At 41.1% G+C, this 18,698-nt stretch overlaps 1 protein-coding gene across 1 annotated transcript in view; it reads right to left on the bottom strand.

The window, feature by feature from the left end:
* The window catches only part of dnah1 (dynein, axonemal, heavy chain 1), a 537,372-nt gene that overhangs the window by 315,794 nt on the left and 202,880 nt on the right, over positions 1-18,698 (bottom strand). The window contains exons 23-25 of the mRNA XM_080184401.1: positions 15,480-15,644; positions 11,890-12,011; positions 2,440-2,545 (exon numbers count right to left, since the gene is read on the bottom strand). Of these exons, the coding sequence (XP_080040527.1) occupies positions 2,440-2,545; positions 11,890-12,011; positions 15,480-15,644 (393 nt within the window). The remainder of the gene's footprint in view (positions 1-2,439; positions 2,546-11,889; positions 12,012-15,479; positions 15,645-18,698) is intronic.

Genomic DNA, 18,698 nt, shown 5'->3' with positions numbered 1-18,698 from the left:
GCTCAAAATTTCATTTCCTAGCTACGAACTTCATCCCTTGAGACTAAAGCAGACTGTTTGTAACTTTGCTGTCATGTGTGACTGTGAGATAAGTTTCCAACCAAATATCTGCCACCACTAAGACCATTTATTTCCACCTCTCTAATCTTGTTTGACTTCTCAATGCACCTGCTTCTAAAACCTTCATTCATGCCTTTTAACCTATAGATTTGACTGTTCCAACACACACCTGGCTGACCTCCCACATTCTACCCTCTGCAAACTTGAGATCATCCAAAACTCTGTCATCCACTCATGTCCTTACTTGGACCAAGTTGCTGACCTAATTGGCCCCCATTCAAGCAATAAATATTTTTAAAATTCTCATCCTTGTTTTCAAATGCCTCCATGGCCCCATTCCTTCTCTCTCTCTCTCTCTGTAATCTCTGCCACACCCACAACTTGCTGTGCTCATCTGACTTTGGCCTCTTCATCATTCCTGTTTTTAACTGTTCCACCAAATTTCCTCCCCACTTCTCTCCACCTCTCTTTCTTCCTTAAAGAAGCTCCTTAAAATCTACCTTTTTGGTCTGATTTTTAACCATTTGCCCTAAAATCACCTTATAGGCTTGGTCACCAGTTTAATTTTATAACACTTCTGACACATGCTTTGGAATGTTTTACTACATTAAAGGCACTATACAAATATGTTGATCTTCTGAATATAATTTTGCTTATGCCAATCTGGGAATGCTTGATGTTGACTATGAGCATCCATGATTGCAAAGAAATAGTAAGCCTAAACCCAGAAAATAATGGACCATTTATTTGATTTTGGTTGTAGGCAAGTTGATTGAAATGATTATTAATCCAACTTGCCTACAACAAAAAAAATGGTTGTTATCATAGTTTCTGGTAAAGGAGATCTCGTCATGTCAGCTTAGTTGATTTTTTTGAGGAAATTACAAAGTTTGCTCGACATTTGAAGCCTAATTAAAGATGAAAATGTTTATAGTGTATGGTGTTTTTTTTTCAAAATTTCTTTGACAAAATGCCACATCGAAGGTTACGAATCAACATTGAGCTTTGAGGTACTGAAGACAGATTTTGAACTGGGCGAGGAATTGGTAACATTCCTCTAGACAAAAGATAGTTATTCATGATGAAGACTCAATATAGGAACTGGTCACTTGTAGATCCTGAGATTGGGGCCATTGGCCTTAACCATCTTTATTAATGATCTTGCTGAAGGTGTAGGGGGAACTACTTGCAATTTCCAAAGAGACAAGAGATGTTCAGGAAGATTTAAATGGCACATGCTTCTGACAGATGTCTTTCAATATGCACTTGGGAACATAGGAAAATAGGAACAGGAATAGTCTTCCATTCAGCTCATCGAGCATGTTCCACCATTCAATACAATCATTGCTGATCAGGCACTTCAATGCCTTTTATATCCATTATCCCATAACCCTTTAAATCACTGTTGATCAGGAATCTATCAATCTCTATCTTAAACATTCTCAATGACTGAGCTACAACGGCCCTCTGGGTAGAGAATTCCAAACATTCACAACTCTCTGTGTAAAGAGATTTCTCTTTATCTCGGTCCTAATTGGCACATTATTTTGAAATTGTGTCGCCTGGTTCTAGATTTCCCAGCCAAGGGAAACATCTTACCCTGCATCTACCCTGTCTATTTTTTTAAGTATTTTGTAGGTTTCAATGTGATCTTCTTTCATTCTTTGAAACTCTAGAGAATACAGGCCCAATTTTCCCAATCTCTTTTCATAAGATAGTCCCACCAATCCCAGAACAAGTCTGGTGAATCTTCATTGCACTCCCTTTATGGCAACGATATCCTTTTTGAGGTAAGGGGACCAATCAGCACACAGTACTCAAACCAACGTTCTGCATTATTGCAGCGAGGCCTCACTAATCCTGTGCTCAAATCCTCTTGTGAAAAAGGCTAACATTCTATTAGCCTTCCTAATAGTTTGCTGTACCTGCATGTTAGCTCTTAGTGACTTATGGACAAGGGCATTCAGGTCTCTTTGTACAACTACACTTTATAATTTCTTTTCATTTAGGAAACACTCTGCACATCCATTCCTTCTACCAAAGTGGATTACCTCATATTTTTCCTCAATATATTCCATTTGCCATGTTCTTGCCCATTCACTAAGTTTGTCAATATTCTCCTCTAGCCGTTTTACATCTTCCTCACAAACACATGCCCACCTAGCTTTTTACCATCTCCTCCTGGAACAAGGATAGGTGAAAGTCAGACAAGGCTGAATGACCATTGTTTTGATCTGTGGTCAATCTCTTGTCCACTAGAAAATGGATTACAATGCTCCATCCTCATTTCACAGAGGATCCTTATTGTCACTGACAAAGGTTCCAAGAGATGGGAATACAATGATGAAAGCATATGTCTTAGCTTTCTTTTTGGCTTACTTGAGCAATATTTTCAAAGCACTTGCGCAAGTGCGGTTGAACAGCAGTAGGATCTTTAGTCTGAGATAAAATTTCAAGTAGTTCATCATCTGATAGGAAGTAAAATCTGTAGTACAATGAATAGATTCATGTTAAAATGGAACAAACCATTATATTTGCAGCTCTTTGTGCATTTTTACAGTTAGCTTATCATAATTAAATCTATCTAAACATTTTACTTACCCTAGTTTCTAAACTGGAATTATTACACATTTCATAAAATCATAGAATCCCTACAGTGCAAAAGGAGGCCATTCAATCCACCGAGCTTGCACTGACAACAATTCAGCCCAGACCTTAAACCTGTAACCTGCTAGCCCCCAACACCAAGGAGCAATTTACCATGGCCAATTAACCTAACCCACATATCTTTGGAGTGTAGGAGCAAACCAGAGCACCTGGAGGAAACCCACACAGACATGGAGAGAATGTGCAAACTCAACACAGGCAGTCACCCAGTACCAGAATCGAATGCAGGTCCCTGATGCTGTGAGGCAACCTTGCTAACCACTATACCACTATGTCATCTTAAACTTATTTCCTAACCTCTCAATTCTGGCTGGAATTCTCGAAACTTGGTCATGGGTGAGATTCTTCAACCCTGCTGCACTGAATGGTGTTTTAGCTGAGCGCCAAATTCTCCATTCTTGGTGGCACGGTGAGCAAGATCAGAGAATTCCGCCAACTATATTCAAGGAATCTGGATTGATTAGGAGAAATATGTTTATGAACAATAGATTATATTTAATGTGAACAAATTCAGTATTATGAGATTAAAGAAGTGTAAAAAGTAGTTGAATATAAGATACATACAGCGGGCAACATGAGAAAAAAATTCGGTGGTACTGGTAAATAGCTCATTGAAACCATCAGCGTGGTAACAGATAGGATCAGGGAAGTCAAACAAGATCTTAGGATGTATAGCTGGGGAATTCCAAGATAATATCGAGTGCATATAGAATTTTGCATAAATGGATCTAGAACAATGGGTCACAATCTCAGGATATGTGGTAGGCCATTTAGGACTAAGATGAGGAGAAAGTTCTTCACTTCAAGGGTATGAACCTGTGGAATTCCTCACCATAGAAGTCACTGAATATATTCAAAAGGGGTAGCTTTCTTAACTCTAAAGGTATCAAAGGATATGGGGAGAGAGGGGAATATGGTGTTGAGATAGAGGATCAACCATGATGATATGGAATGGTGAAGCAGTCTGAATAACCTCCTAGTTTAATTGGATTCAAGTTTCACCATCTGCTGTGGTGGGTTTTGAACCTGGATCCTACAGCATTACCATGGGTCTCTGGATTACTTGTTCAGTGACAATACAATACCAATACACTTCTGCCATTTCAGTTTTGGAGCGTGTAAGGAGCACAAATAAAACAATAGTGAGCTTTACACACCAGAGTTTCAAAATGAGATTAAGAAGCTTGTTAATGATTACACTGCAGAAAAAAAATTACAGAAGGTATCCTTTTAAAGTCTTCTAGATTCAATGGGCTATAAATAAACTGAACCCAATAAATTATTTGACATACCATAAACTCTGAAGCCAGGGAGCATGAATTTAGGGTTAGAAAAGACAAGATTAAAATGCAATGTATATTTAATGCCATCATACAAAATATATTAAGTTAATCATTCTTGATGACTTAAGACAAGAATTGGTTTGGATTAGCAGACATGGGAAGGAATCATTGGAAAAATGAACAGATGTGCTGAGCATGAACTCTAAATCTTCAACACAGTTCTCCTCCTACCTAACCCCAACAACATGTCTTGGATGCATTCCTGTTCTGTGCATTGGCATCTAATTAACTATGTCATCATAGCAGAGAAATAGGCAACATATGCGCGTAATGAAAGCCATGTTCAGCACCAACTGCCAGATTCACCACCGTCTTGCCATTTCAAAGTTCAACATTAAAATCTATCCTCCTATGTATTCTCAGGGTGTGAAATCCAGAAGCATCTCAATATGTCAAGACTCAAACAGGCAATCATGAAGGAATCTCTCTCAAAGAAACACAAGAGGCACTTGTGTACAGTGAAAATGGACACACTGCATTGAGGATGACTGGGTGATCTTCAGTGATATAGTATACTTCATTTCATGGCTCTACCTCACATAAGCATTAAGCCTACTTTGATGAAAACAATGACATAATCCAGAAACTATTGGATGATAAACACTGCCTCCACTGGATTTGCTTCAAAGCATGATGCCTACTGAAATATTTGCAGGATTGTCCAATGCAGGCTCACAGAACTAAAAGACACTTGGCTGAATCAAAAAACAGACAATTTCAGTCATATGCCAAACAACAAAGAGATTCTACGTTATTCTGAAATCTGCATCATTTTCACTAATTCATCCCCAATCCCCAGTGCCAATGGGTCGACACTACTTACAAAATGTCTAAATTCTACAAAGATTGAACAGCATTTCAACCACATCTTCAATGAAAAAGCAATAAACAGGCTGCCACAAGTTTCCATCTAGTCTCTTGATGACCTTCCCAATACTGTTAGAAACATCAAATATAATCAAGATCCTGTCCAGCGGCACAGCTCCAACAGCTGATGCTACCCCAGCTGTGGTCCACAAGACTGGAGATCAATTCCTAGTCAAGAAGCTCACTCTTTCACTCTATTCTATCCTGCAAAATACAAAGATTCCCCCATTGCCTACCTGTACAAAAGCTGTAGTCCAGAAGCCAGTGTTGAGGGTAGTGAGGTACTGAGGAAGGTATCAAGATCGCAGGAGTCTATAGGCAGACAGGATGGTGGGTTAAAGTGTATCTACTTCAATGCAAGGAGAATCCAGAATAAGGTAGGTGAACTTGAAGCATGGATTGGTACTTGGGACTACGATGTTGTGGCCATTACAGAGACATGGTTAGAACAGGGACAGGAATGGTTGTCGGCAGTTCCAGATATAGATGTTTCAGTAAGAGTAAGGAAGGTGGTAAAAGAGGTGGAGGAGTAGCATTGTTAATCAAGTGTAGTTTAACAGCTGCTGAAAGGCATTTCAAGGGGGATCTGCCTACTGAGGTAATATGGGCTGAAGTTAGAAATAGGAAAGGATCAGTCACGTTGTTAGGAGTTTCCTATAGGCCCCCAAATAGTAAAAGAGATGTGGAGGAGGAAATGGCAAAGCAGATTATGGATAGGTCTGGTCGTCACAGGATAGTTATCATGGTTGACTTTAACTTTCCAAATATTGATTGGAACCTTCATAGGTCAAATAATTTGAATGGGGCACTTTTTGTACAGTGTGTGCAAGAGGGTTTGCTGACACAATATGTGGATAAGCCAACAAGAGATAGAGCCACATTGGACTTGGTACTGGGTAATGAATCGGGCCAAGTGTTAAATTTGTTTGTGGGAGAGCACTTTGGAGATAGTGACCACAATTTGGAGTCTTTCATTATTGCAATGGAGAGGGATAAGATCACACGGCAGGGCAAGGTTTATAATTGGGGCAGGGGTAATGATGATGCGATTAGGCAAAAATTAGGGAGCATAAGATGGGAACAGAAACTGTCAGGTAAAAGCACAAATGAAAAGTGGAGCTTGTTCAAGAAACAAATATTGTGTGTCCTTGGTAGGCATGTCCCCATCAGGCAGGGAGGAAATGGCTGAGTGAGGAAACCATGGTTCACAAAAGAGATTGAATTCTTGTCAACAGGAAAAAGAAAGCGTATGTAAGGATGAGAAAACAAAGTTCACTTGGGTTGCTTGAGGGTTACAAGGTAGCAAGGAATGAGTTAAAAAAAGAGCTTAGGAGGGGGCATGAGAAGTCTTTGGCAGGTCGCATCAAGGAAAACCTTGAGAAATAAAAGAATGTCCAGGGTGAGGTTAGGGCCAGTCAAGGATAGTGGTGGGAACTTGTACATGGAGTCAGAAGACATAGGTGAGGCGTTCAAAGAATACTTTTCTTCAGTGTTCACTGAGAGGGGCCATGTTTTTGAGGATGACAGTGTGATACAGGCTGATAGGATGGAGGAGGCAGATGTTCTAAGGGAAGATGTATTAGCAATTTTGAAAAACCTGAGGGTTGATAAGCCCCCTGGGCCAGATGGGATACATCCTAGGATACTATGGGAGGCGAGGGATGAGACTGCGGAGCCTTTAGCTTTGATCTTTGGGTCCTCACTTTCCATGGGGATTGTGCCAGAGGACTGGAGAGTGGTGAATGTTGTTTCTCTCTTCAAGAAAGGAAATAGGAATGACCCTGGTAATCATAGGGCAGTTAGTCTTACTTCGGTGGTCGAAAAGTTAATGGAAAAGGTCCTGAGGGATAGGATTTATGACCATTTGGAAAGATGCAGCTTAATCCAGGATCGTCAGCACGGATTTGTAAGAGGTAAATCTTGCCTCACAAATTTGATTGAATTCTTTGAGGAGGTAACTAACTGTCTAGATGAAGGTAGAGCAGTTGATGTTGTATACATGGATTACAGTAAGGCGTTTGATAAGGTTCCCCATGGTAGGCTCATGAAGAAAGTGAGGAGGTGTGGGATAGAAGGAAATTTGGCCGATTGGATAAGTAACTGGCTTTCTCATAGAGGACAGAGGGTGGTGATAGAGGGAAAATTTTCAGACTGGAGGGCAGTTACCAGCAGTGTACACAGGGATCAGTGCTGGGTCCTCTGCTATTTGTAATTTTTATCAATGACTTGGAAAAGGGGGCTGAAGGGTGGGTTAGTAAATGTGCTGTTGACACCAAGATTGGTGGAATAGTGGATGAAGTGGAGGGCTCTTGTACGCTGCAAAGAGACATTGATAGGATGCAGAGCTGGGCAGAAAAGTGGCAGATGGCGTTTAACCCTGATAAGTGCGAGGTCATTCAATTTGGTAGGACAAACTTGAATGCGGATTACAGGGTCAATGGCAGGATTCTAAGGAATGTAGAGGAACAGAGAGATCTTAGGGTTCATATCCACAGGTCACTGAAGGTTGCCACTCAAGTGGATAGAGCTGTGGAGAAGGCTTATAGTAGGTTAGCATTTATTAACAGGGGGGTTGAGTTTAAGAACTGTGGGCTTATGCTGCAACTATACAGGATCTTGGTGAGACCACATTTGGAATATTGAGTGTAGTTCTGGTCACCTCACTGTAAAAAGGATGTGGAAGCACTGGAGAGAGTGCAGAGGAGATTTACCAGGATGCTGCCTGGTTTGGAGGGTAGGTCTTAAGAGGAAAGGTTGAGGGAGCTGGGGCTTTTCTCTTTAGAGCAGAGGAGGATGAGAGGTGACTTAATAGAAATTTATAAGATGATGAGGGGGATAGATAGAATGGATGTTCAGAGACTATTTTCTCGGGTGGATGTAGCTGTTACTAGGGGCCAGAACTATAAGATTCATGGTGGGAGATATAGGAGGGATGTCCGAGATAGGTTCTTTACTCAGAGAGTGGTTGCGGTATGGAATGCACTGCCTGATGTGATAGTGGAGTCAGACACTTAGGAACTTTCATGCGGTTATTGGATAGGCACATGGAGCATACCAGAATGATAGGGAGTGAGATAGCTTGTTCTTGGGTTCGGAAATAGCTTGGCACAACATCGAGGGTCAAAGGGCCTGTACTGTGCTGTACTGTCCTATGTTCTAAAATCTTTGCCAGAATCCTTCTGAACCACTTTGTGTAATATCTGAATCAGGATCTGCTAGTCAATGTGGCTTCAGAAAAGCTTGAGGTACCACTGTTTTGGTGTTTGCAGTTAGAAAGCTCCAGGAAAATTACCATGAAAAGAACATAAACTACTACACTAAGATAAAAGCAAAATATTACGGATGCTGGATCTAAAACAAAAACAGAAGACACTGGAAAAGCTCAGCAGGTCTGACAGCATCTGTGGAGAAAGAATAGAGCCAACATTTCAAGTCTGGATGACACATCAAGCCTTTGACAAGTCAATCATGAAGTTGTTTGGAACTGAATGGAAAAATTCACCTGCCTAGAGAAATTCATTGCAAGACTCAATATTCCACAGTGGCAACTTGCCTGTGTCCTGGTTGACAGTGAGTCATTTGAGCCATTCCCAGTCACTAATAGAGTTAAACAGGCTAGTGCCAACAGTTTTTCTCGACCATGCTTTCCACTGCCTTTCAAATTAGTGGTCCTGGCATGGATATCAGATATTGCATGGATGGAAATTGCTCAATCTGAGACGGGTCCAGGCAAAGACCAAATTCGCCAAGGGTATACTTCACAATTTCCTGTTTGACAATGATTAGCAGTTCAAAGCTGGACATGCAATGTAATATGCACATGAACTCCAATTATGTGATTCAGCTTTACAATCATCACAAAGATAACTGAAGAAATGTACCAGCCTGCTCCAGAACAGCACATCTCCAGAAGCTGGTGAAGTTCTCATAACTTGGCAGCACACTCTCTCAGGCTGTCTATATTGACGACGTGATGCATGCAAGAACTGCCAAAGCAAGTGCAGCCTTTGGTAGACTTTAAACATGAGTATAGGAACGAAGAGGAGTAACCCTATAAAACTGAAAGTCCATAGAGTAATAGACCTGTCCAATCTACTTTACATATGCCAAACTTGGATTGTGTACCAGGATCATGCTAACAGGTCAACCTCTTTCACTTCAGCTGCCTTGGGAAACTCCTAAATGTAATACACGGTACCAGACTGAGGGGCTCACCTAAGCTTACATGTCAAGTATCCATACTATATTGAGACAGTCACGAATGAGTTGGACTGAATATGTAGCCAGAGTGTCTAACACATTCTTATCAAAATTAATCTTCTAAGGAAAGCTTCTATGGGGTGTGCTTTCATGGCAGTCAAAGGAAGCACTACAAGGACACACTAAAAGCTACACTTTGGAGTTTTGATAGATGCTGTAAATCATGGGATAATATTGCCCAAGGCCATTGCACCTGGTGCAACTAAATAAAAATGGTGCAGTCTCCTTCAAAAGCAAAGCATATATCAGAGGTCCAAAGCCAGCAAATCATCCAAAACTCAATCATGCTATTTCACATACTCAGGCCGAAGAGTGGCCAATTAATGGCCATTCAAGTGCTTCATCTCAACCCCACTGCAATATTTAATGTGCTGCAGGAGGAGGCCACATCAGATAGAACGTAAGAACATAAGAACATAAGAAATAGGTTCTTATGGAAGCCCATCGAGGCAGTGTTGGCCAAGGGGCGGGGGTTACCTCATTTGGTAGTCCTTGTGCCAGAGACACTGCCCTACAAGGTCATATACTCCCTTTCCTCTTAACCCTCCCACAACCTCTCATACTTGACCCTTAGACCCCTCTCACCTTCCTCACTGGGACCAGCCAGCCAGGCTCTTTCAATACGAGGGGCTTACCTTTAGTCTGGTATCCATTAATTTCTCTTCCTTGGGGACTGCCTGTGGTCAATACCTGGCGTTACTAGCACTGCAGAGCTACTAGTCAATCTGATTGATATTTAAGGCAGGACTACCACCTGAGTGAGGGACAGAAGCTCTGTCTCTCTGGAGACAGAGAGTGGGCTGCACAGTGGCACAGTAGTTAGCCTACTGCCTCATATCACCAGGGATCTGGGTTCAATTTCGGCCTTGAGTGAGTGTGTTGAGTTTGCACATTCTCCCCATGTCTGCATGGGTTTCCCCCGCTGCTGGTAAATTGCCCCTTAGTGTTAGGGGGTCCACAGGGTAAATGTGTTGGGTTACTGGGATAGGACATGGGGTGATTGTTGTTGGTGGGTTGAGTTGCCTCCTGCAGTGTATGAGAGGTGAAATGACCATGGGAAAGCCGGGCATAAAGAAACCATTACTTACTGTGCTTTTTTTATTCCCGAAAAGGCTTATGTTTTATGGCAAATGAGGTCAATAATTAGGAGTTTAAAATGTATAATATACATTCATTTATCACTAAAGGCCATAACAAAGGTACTAAATCTAATTCTGTTCCTCATTCTCCACTCAAAATACCTATATTTATAGATCATAGAACCCTACAGTGCAGAAGGAACCCATCCAGCCCATTGAGTCTGCACCGACCATAATCCTACCCAGGCCCTATCCCCATAACCCCATACATTTACCCTAGCTAGTACCCCTGACTAAGGGGCAAATTTAGCATGGCCAATCCACCTAACCCGCACATCTTTGGCATGTGGGAGGAAACCGGAGCACCCGGAGGAAATGCAGCAGACACGGGGAGAACATGTAAACTCCACATAGTGATCCAATACAGGAATCGAATCCAGATCCCTGGCGCTGTGAGGCAGAAGTGCTAAACACTGTGCCACCATGCTGCCCTTATGCATCTTATGTACCTTATGTAGCATCTTTCACAACATCAGGATCTAAAGTGCTTTACAGACGAAGACGTATTAATGAGGTATATGCAATGTTGTACGTGATAGCCAATTTGCAAGCAGTAAAGTCTCACAAGCAGCAAAATGATAAATTACCAGATAGTCTGTTTTAGCGCTTTTAGTTGAGGGATAAATACTGGTCAGGACACCAGGGAGAACTTCCCTACACTTTTTCAAAATAGATCCATTGAATTGTTTGTGTCCACTTAGGACAAACAGGGCCATTTTAACATTTTATCTGTACAATGCCATCTTCAACAGTAAACCTTGGGAATGTCGAGGTGTGATAATGCTGCTACTAAATCACAGCTGACACTTTGATTGAGATTGAAACTTTTGATCAGTAGTTAACAAACACCACTAGAACTGGTATACCAAATTAAAGCTCTGCTGATAATCCAATTATACATATTTATTGAGAGTGTTATGGCTGTTCCAAGTGTTGTCTTACAGTTGAACACCAAGGTTATTTTGGTCCCTGGAATTTCTTGGCAGGTGGAGGTCCTGTGTCACAGTTGGTAAAATCCTATCTCTGAGCCAGAAACTCCAGGTTCAAGTTCTATTCCTGGACTTGATTGCCAAGGAAGATGTGTTCATAACACAGCCAAACAAGTTGAGTATTAATGTGCAGCTCCTTCCAACATACATTAATGGTAGGTGGTAGGAGTAATAGAGATTCCTGGTTTAATCATGTGATGTAAGGAAGTTGGAACCTCGAGTGCAAACAGCATAGAGTTTGATTCCCCATTCTGGCAGGGGTAGATTTGGGACCTGTTTCCTTGTTGTACCCATGATCAGTCTTGCCTTCAGACAGAGAGCTCAAGAAAAGAAGTATTTTGGCATAGTTGAATGACTTCTAAGGAAACCTTCTGACACCCACATCACTTCATTATCTCAAATTAAATAGATACTGTTTTCTGAGTTTGTTTTCATAACCTGGCCCCTATTAGTCAGAAGCACAACAGAAGTTCTGCTCTACAATCTCTCTTGGCATCAACTCCAGAAAAATGATTCATTCTTTCGTACAATTCCTTGGCATTGAAAAGAAAGTAAATCTTTTACCTAGGGAAAGAAGATCTCTTTGTCTCCAGATATTCACTCAGACCTTTCTGCACAAGGTCCAGCTGTTTGTTACATTCACGTAAGTTGTCCAACAGCCTTAGTTCAGGACATACCTCAATAACCTGTGAAATTAGGCTAAAATGTCAATCAATAAGCAATCTTAATTCTCAGGTCAATAATTAATTATTTCTTTACACGGTAGATTTTTCCTCAAGTGAAATATTGTAATAGTAAGATGAACTCTTGGAGATTACTGATGGTGACGTTATCATACAAATGGTATAGGAGTTGGGCAAGAATTTGGCACAGTAGGAATTTTACTGGCACATCCGCCCGAGGTTCATACAATCCTAGCCGAGGCCAATGGGGAATGCCTTTCCCTGAGCCTGGCCCGCTCCCAGAATCAGGGCGGGCATGCTGGTAAAATTCTGGCCAGAGCAATTACACAATAATAACACTAACACTCATTTCTGCCCTTGAATTTATTAAATCACAAAGAGTGGCCTTTATTTAAGCCATGAAGTCTGAGTTAATTGCACTGAACTTCCTTTTCACACGATTACAACTGTGAAGATAACCCACATTTAATTGATTTTACATGTGTACAGATAGGTTGCATTTATAAAATAGAACATTAGACATGAAGATTTTAAGCCCATCAAGTAAATAAAAAGAAAAATGATGGAAATGCACAGCACAGCAAGTCAGCCAGCTTCTAAAACAGAAAAGAATGGTTAAAGTTTCAGATGGGGCCTTTATCAGGACATGTCAATGGCAAGTTGGTGAGGGTCTTCTCTTTGTTCCTGACATCAAAGAACAAAGAACAGCACAGCACAGGAAACAGGCCCTTTGGCCCTACAAGCCCGCGCTGCCCATTTTAACACTCAGTGAGTGCCTTATTCGAGTCTTATGTCGATCGTCGATGTTTTTGTCTATCTCTAGTGGAGCTCCACAATAAAGGGGGTGCAAATTTAGGGAATTATATGTGCATCAGATTAAGGGAGATCCAATTCAGGGTCAATTTATTGACACCAATCAGCCTTCATCTTATGTGCACATAGACGTTACAGTGAATATCACTCAACAAGGATCAAGAGTGGAAACTCTCATTGAATGTTTCCTCCTCAGGCCATGGTAACATAGGCAAATGGCAGTAACAATCACTTTTTTAAGGTGATTGTATTTGCTCATGCTGAGATTACACTGGCTCTGGTTTATACCAGAATGGGCTGTTTGTAATCAGTCCATTAAGCTTTCTCAAGATCCAACTGAAGAATTTTCATCTGATGTGGTCTATTTTTCAAAACAGCACTGCAGAATTGGAGAGTACTTGTATGGCAACTTATATGCAGCATTGGATCCAGGCTATTTCCAGAGATAGCTTGTTACAATGTTTGTTTGACTGGAGCTATTCAATACATGTGATACATGTTCAGCTTTTTTATTCAGCTATTGAATAGGCTATGACTCTTGTCTGCTGTCTTTTTCAAGCACTTAATTCCTGAGTCGTCAGTGCAGAACAAGAACTTGAATATATATGGTGCCTTTGAAGCAGCAAGGTGTCTTACGGCACTTCGCAGGAACATGATTAGGCAAAAATTGCCACTAAGCCAAATAAAAACATATTAGGATGAGTAACCATAAGTCCAATCAAAGAGGAAGTTTTAAGAGAAAGTCTTAAAGAAAGAAAAAAAGGTCTAGAGTTGGAAAGATTTGAAGGCATGGAAACCTATAGTGAACCCTTTAAATCAGGAACGTGCAAGAGGCCCAATAAAGTGCAAAAATCTCAGAGGGCTGTAATGCCACAGTAGATAACAGTAGTGTTAAAGAAGGGTATGGCCATGCTGCAATTTAAGTACTAGGGGCTAAGCTTTGTCATTAGGGAAAGGTCTTGACAAAAGGAAGCAGGATCCAATTGTGCTTTATGTGATCCAGCCAGATCAAGTGATGAATGGCTGAACCAACTGTCCACCACATACATTCACTTTTACATTACTAAGGGAGCAGAGACAAAGACCAGGGTGAATGCAAGGAATTATTTTAATGAGGGACTAGGGCAGATCGATACCTGCAGACCATCAAGATAAATAGAGGGCCAAAGAGTAGACAGTTGGGATTTTTGAAAATGCAATTGTAAGTGAAGTAGGGTTCTTTGAGAGAAGGTGGAGATTAATTCAAGAAAATAATCAAAGATGGATTGACAATATGGGAGCAGTGAGGCCGCATGAGATGCCAAGATCATAGAAGTGGCTGTAAATAAGGGTGGGAGAGTTTACGTGAAGGATAGAAGGGCAGTAAACTTAGAAGAGAGAGACATGATGAGTTGAGATAGAAGTTGATATCTTTGAGGATGTAGCAATGCTTAGTGCAGAAGCTGAAGGAGCAAAGCAGAGGAAATATCTTGGAGAGATATTTGGTACAGCATTTGAATGGGAAGTAGAGAACAAGTAATTTAAATGGGAGGTGAGAAGAGTGGAACATGAAATATCCAAAGGAAGAGAAAGTACCCATGAGTAGGGGACAGACCAAGGTGTGATTTGGTAATGAACCACACCACCACCCAGATAGTTTGTGCAGGGCAATTGGTGGAAGGTATAGCCAAACAGAGATGCTTCAATAAGAAAGGAGATGTTATCAATCTTCATCCAGATTTCTATCGAGACCATGACATCGAAATAATCATCTAGAATAAGTTCATGGATGGCATGAGCCTTCACAATTCAGTGGATGAGACTGTATGGGACTAGCATTGGGGGAGGGGGGGTGGTCAGTGGGATGGAAATGAGATTTAAAAAATTAATCCATGGAGGACGTGCTGGATGTAATAGATGACACGAATGTAGGATAGGGCAGTGGAGGGATGTACTTCATAAGGAGGCAATGGCATAAAAACATAAAGAGAATAGGCTTATCTAAAACTCAGTGAAGCCTGATATGGCAGCAGGAGAGTAGGAAGCTTGAGGAGAGTTGAAGAGATGGGGTAGGGACTTGGGAGGGCAGAGTACTTGTGGGAAGAAATGAAAAGAGGCATGGCAACAGGATAGAAGAGTCCTTAAGGGATAAAGTTTAAAAAAAGAAAAATGGGAGAAGAGATGGAAATAAAAGTGATGGGTTTGGATCTGGAACAGCCACCAAAATATCCATGCAATTGGTTACAAGGAAACTCAAGATACAAAGGCCTAGTTAACAAGATTAGTAATAAATGGGTAATAAACGGGGAATAGAGAGATGTCCTGGTTTGGAGACAGATGTGGAGAATGATCTATTAACTGTTTTGAAGGGGTAGAGTATCAGAAGATGCAATACTAGAGGTATTCAAATAGAATTGCAGTGCTACAGGGTTCAATTGGGTTGCTGGCATTAACTGGCTGGCTCTGGTAGCATGGATTCAATGGGCCATATGGCCTCTTTCTGTTCCACATATGACTATATAACTGTATTCCAAGGGAATAAAGAGCCTGTCGGTGTTCACGATCAATTATGGGGCACTTGACCATCTTCTCAACTAAATGTATGGTGTGATAAAGCAAGAAAAGATTGAGTACAACAAGGTTATTGAAAAAAGAATTTTGTTAACAAGAGCACTGTACCTTTCTGTTTTCATTTGCATTTTTCATAATGGTTATCCATAACCGCTCCATGGTATGGTATCGCTTGCTTTCCACTGGCAGTTGTCTATTGATGTCCTCAGAACTGAAGATAGGTTCTAGATAAAGCCAGGACCTCTGACACACCAGCCACTCATCTAGGACATCCTGAAACATGGAATTCAAAAATGTATGCAAGTTTCCTATAATGTTTAAACCAATTTTTAGAATCTCCCTGATGTAACATTGATCCTTATGCAGCTTGGCTAGTTCAAATGCTTTGGAAAAGTGTATTCCTTAAAATGAGATATGCGCATCTCCTGTAAACTGATGTGAATTATCTTTCTGATAGGTATTACAGAATCTAGTGAAGACTGAAAATTTGGAGTCACGTTCCACCACTGCTGGAACATCACGTTTTTAGCTTGATTCATAAGTCCTTTTTGAGGTTTGAATGTAGGCGTGGAAGAGTCAGGCTTCATGTAAAATCCAGACCCTTCCCTCTTCCATTTCCCCCCCCCCCAAGAGATCCACTAGAAAGCTTTTATCAAACAAAGTTTATTTAATAACACAGTTAAAATATGATTCTATGATAACAAAAAGAAATTAGCGTAACTTTTACCAATTACAAAATTTGTGCATAACATAGTATAAAAACTAAAAGCTAGCTATCTTTGTTGCTCCAAGTCAAACACCATCCCACAGGCATAACGTCCTCTTTAGATTTGGCACAGAAACAGGTATATTCACGTAACCTCTGCTTTGAATTTGTCCTTTGAATGTTGGATCAATTTTCTGAAGCTTCTCAATCCTGAAACTTTTAGAAAGCCTCTGGAGAGAGACAGAGAGCCAGCTTCTAACAGCAACTCTGAAAATGAAACTAAAACTGGGCTTTCCCATGCGAAAAAAACTGTTCCCAAGCATATCACCAGAACTGTCAATCATCTGCAAATCAAGCACATAATCCCCAAAAGACCATAAAACCCCAGAACATTGCATTAGTCCAGATTAAAATCAACATAATATCAATTATACTGCTTCAGCAACAATAAAGGACACTGGCCACAGCCATCACAGTCCTGACAACTTCCAGGACTTGTTAAAAACATCCTGCAAACGAACATGTTTAAAATACATTTCTTAAAGGCACATTATCATCACAATTAAACTAATAAATTCTACAAATGTTTTATTGAAACAAAACAAAACATTTAAATATGAAATAGTAAAAATGTTATTGAAATATAGAGAACAGTTAAATATGAAAATTATAAATGAAATAAGCAAGACAGAAGAATACTAATGATAAATATATTTGGATTTTCCACAGCCCAAAATGTGAACTCTCTATTCAATCTCATGCAGGTATCCAAATCATGATCCGAGAAGTTCTGACCTCTCATCTTCCCAATTAAATTTCAGCTTCCATTTTTTTGATGTTTATTGAAAATTTTCTTATATTTTACATAGCAAACAAACACAAATATAGATCCACACTGTGCTCGCGTGTACATTCCAACGCGACTGGGCACAGGCGCCCCCCCCAACTGCTGACATTGGCAAACATCACACCCCAGTGCCCCACCGCCAACCTTCCCCACTGGCCATGGGAAACCAACCAGAAGAAAGAGAGGGTGGGTTTGAAAGAGGCCAAACCTCATTCACAGAGAAAAAAATATATTGCAAAGACACAAAAACACCCACTTAGACCAAATCCCACCCCCCACCCAAGTTCCGTCAAATTGCAGCAGTAATGATGGTAATAATATAAAAAGTAAAGGCAAAGGAATGCCACTGAAGAACCAACTGAGAGCCCAAACAGCCCAGGCTATAAACTAGTGAGCAAAGAGAAAAAACAGAGACAATGAAGGAGTGAGAAGAAACAGAGTGCGAGAGAAAAGAGAAAAGTTCTCGTGTTGATCCCCACACCTCAGCAGGGTGGGTGGGTGTACTCAGGTAAAGGGCCAGGGCACGTCCACCAATTGGGGGAAAGGAGAGTTCTGTGGGAGCACCTCAGGGTCCTGGGGCCATCAGGTCACTCACTGGGCTCCAACTGCTGTGTCCCAACTTGCACTATAAATGATTGCCAGGTCTTATAGAACCTAGCAGTGGACCCATGTAGCGCACACTCATTTCTCTAACTTAACAGTATCTATCACCTCTTTCACCCACTGTGAATGCATCAGGGGTACACTTAATGTTCACATAAACAGGATTAGTCTTCTTGTCAGGAGTGTAGTGAAAGCTACAAAATCCGCTTGGAATTTCAGCAGCAGCAAATTTAAAGGCATGACCCCAAACAGGGCAGCCTAGAGGAATGCACTTATGTCCCAATCTAGCGTTGCCCCAATTGTCTCAAATATCCATGTCCAGTAGTTATACAGTGATAGGCAAACCTAGAACACATGTAAGAGGGTGGCAGGAGGTTACCAGCACCGTTAACAAATGGGGCTTGTGCCTGGGTACATTCGCGAGAGTCTATCTCTAGTTAGATATGCTCTGTGAATATTGGCACATATTGAGGAGGAGTGTACTCAATGCAGCACCATATCCAATCCTCCTCTGAAAATTCCTCCCCCAGGTCTCGTTCCCATAAAGATTTAACCACTGATAGAGAGTTTTGTTGGGATAGAATTTAAGAATAAAGAACAGAAATGATACCATGCCTTGTAATAGAAGGCACTGAGAAGATGTCAATGGAGGCACGAGGTGGGAGTGTCAGAAATTGAGGGTCGACCCCTATGCACAAAGTTTCAAATTTGCAAATATCTAAGAAAGTGCATTGCAAGTAAAGCAAATTTATCCACCACCTGTTGGAGTGAAACAAACATACCATCCACATACAAGTCCTGAAATGTTCTGATCCTGTGCTTGACCCATTTGTTGAAGGCACCATCCAAAACAGACGGAGGAAAGAAATGGTTAGCCAATACTGGGGAGGCCAGCGACCAGACCTGAAACCCAAAGTGACATCTAAATTGTGTCCAAATTCTAAGAGTTGACTTGACAAGTGCACTCCTAGTATACTAGGAGAAGGGAAAATTTACCAGGGAATATATCAAGGCAGCCAAGGAAGACGGAGCACAAGAGAAGGATTCTAACTGCAGCTAACAATGAACCTCCTGTTGCCTGTCTCTCTGCACCCAACACACTACCAGTTTCTCATCGGCTGCCCAAAACTTGCACTCCCAAGTAAGTAAACTGCCTTGTGACAATCTCGAA

The sequence above is a fragment of the Carcharhinus amblyrhynchos genome, chromosome 3 (genome assembly GCF_965287045.1).
Source record: "Carcharhinus amblyrhynchos chromosome 3, sCarAmb.v2.hapA, whole genome shotgun sequence".
NCBI classification, from domain to species: domain Eukaryota; kingdom Metazoa; phylum Chordata; class Chondrichthyes; order Carcharhiniformes; family Carcharhinidae; genus Carcharhinus; species Carcharhinus amblyrhynchos.
The sequence above is the reverse complement of the archived record's forward strand: the minus strand, read 5'-3'. Positions and strand labels throughout refer to the sequence as shown.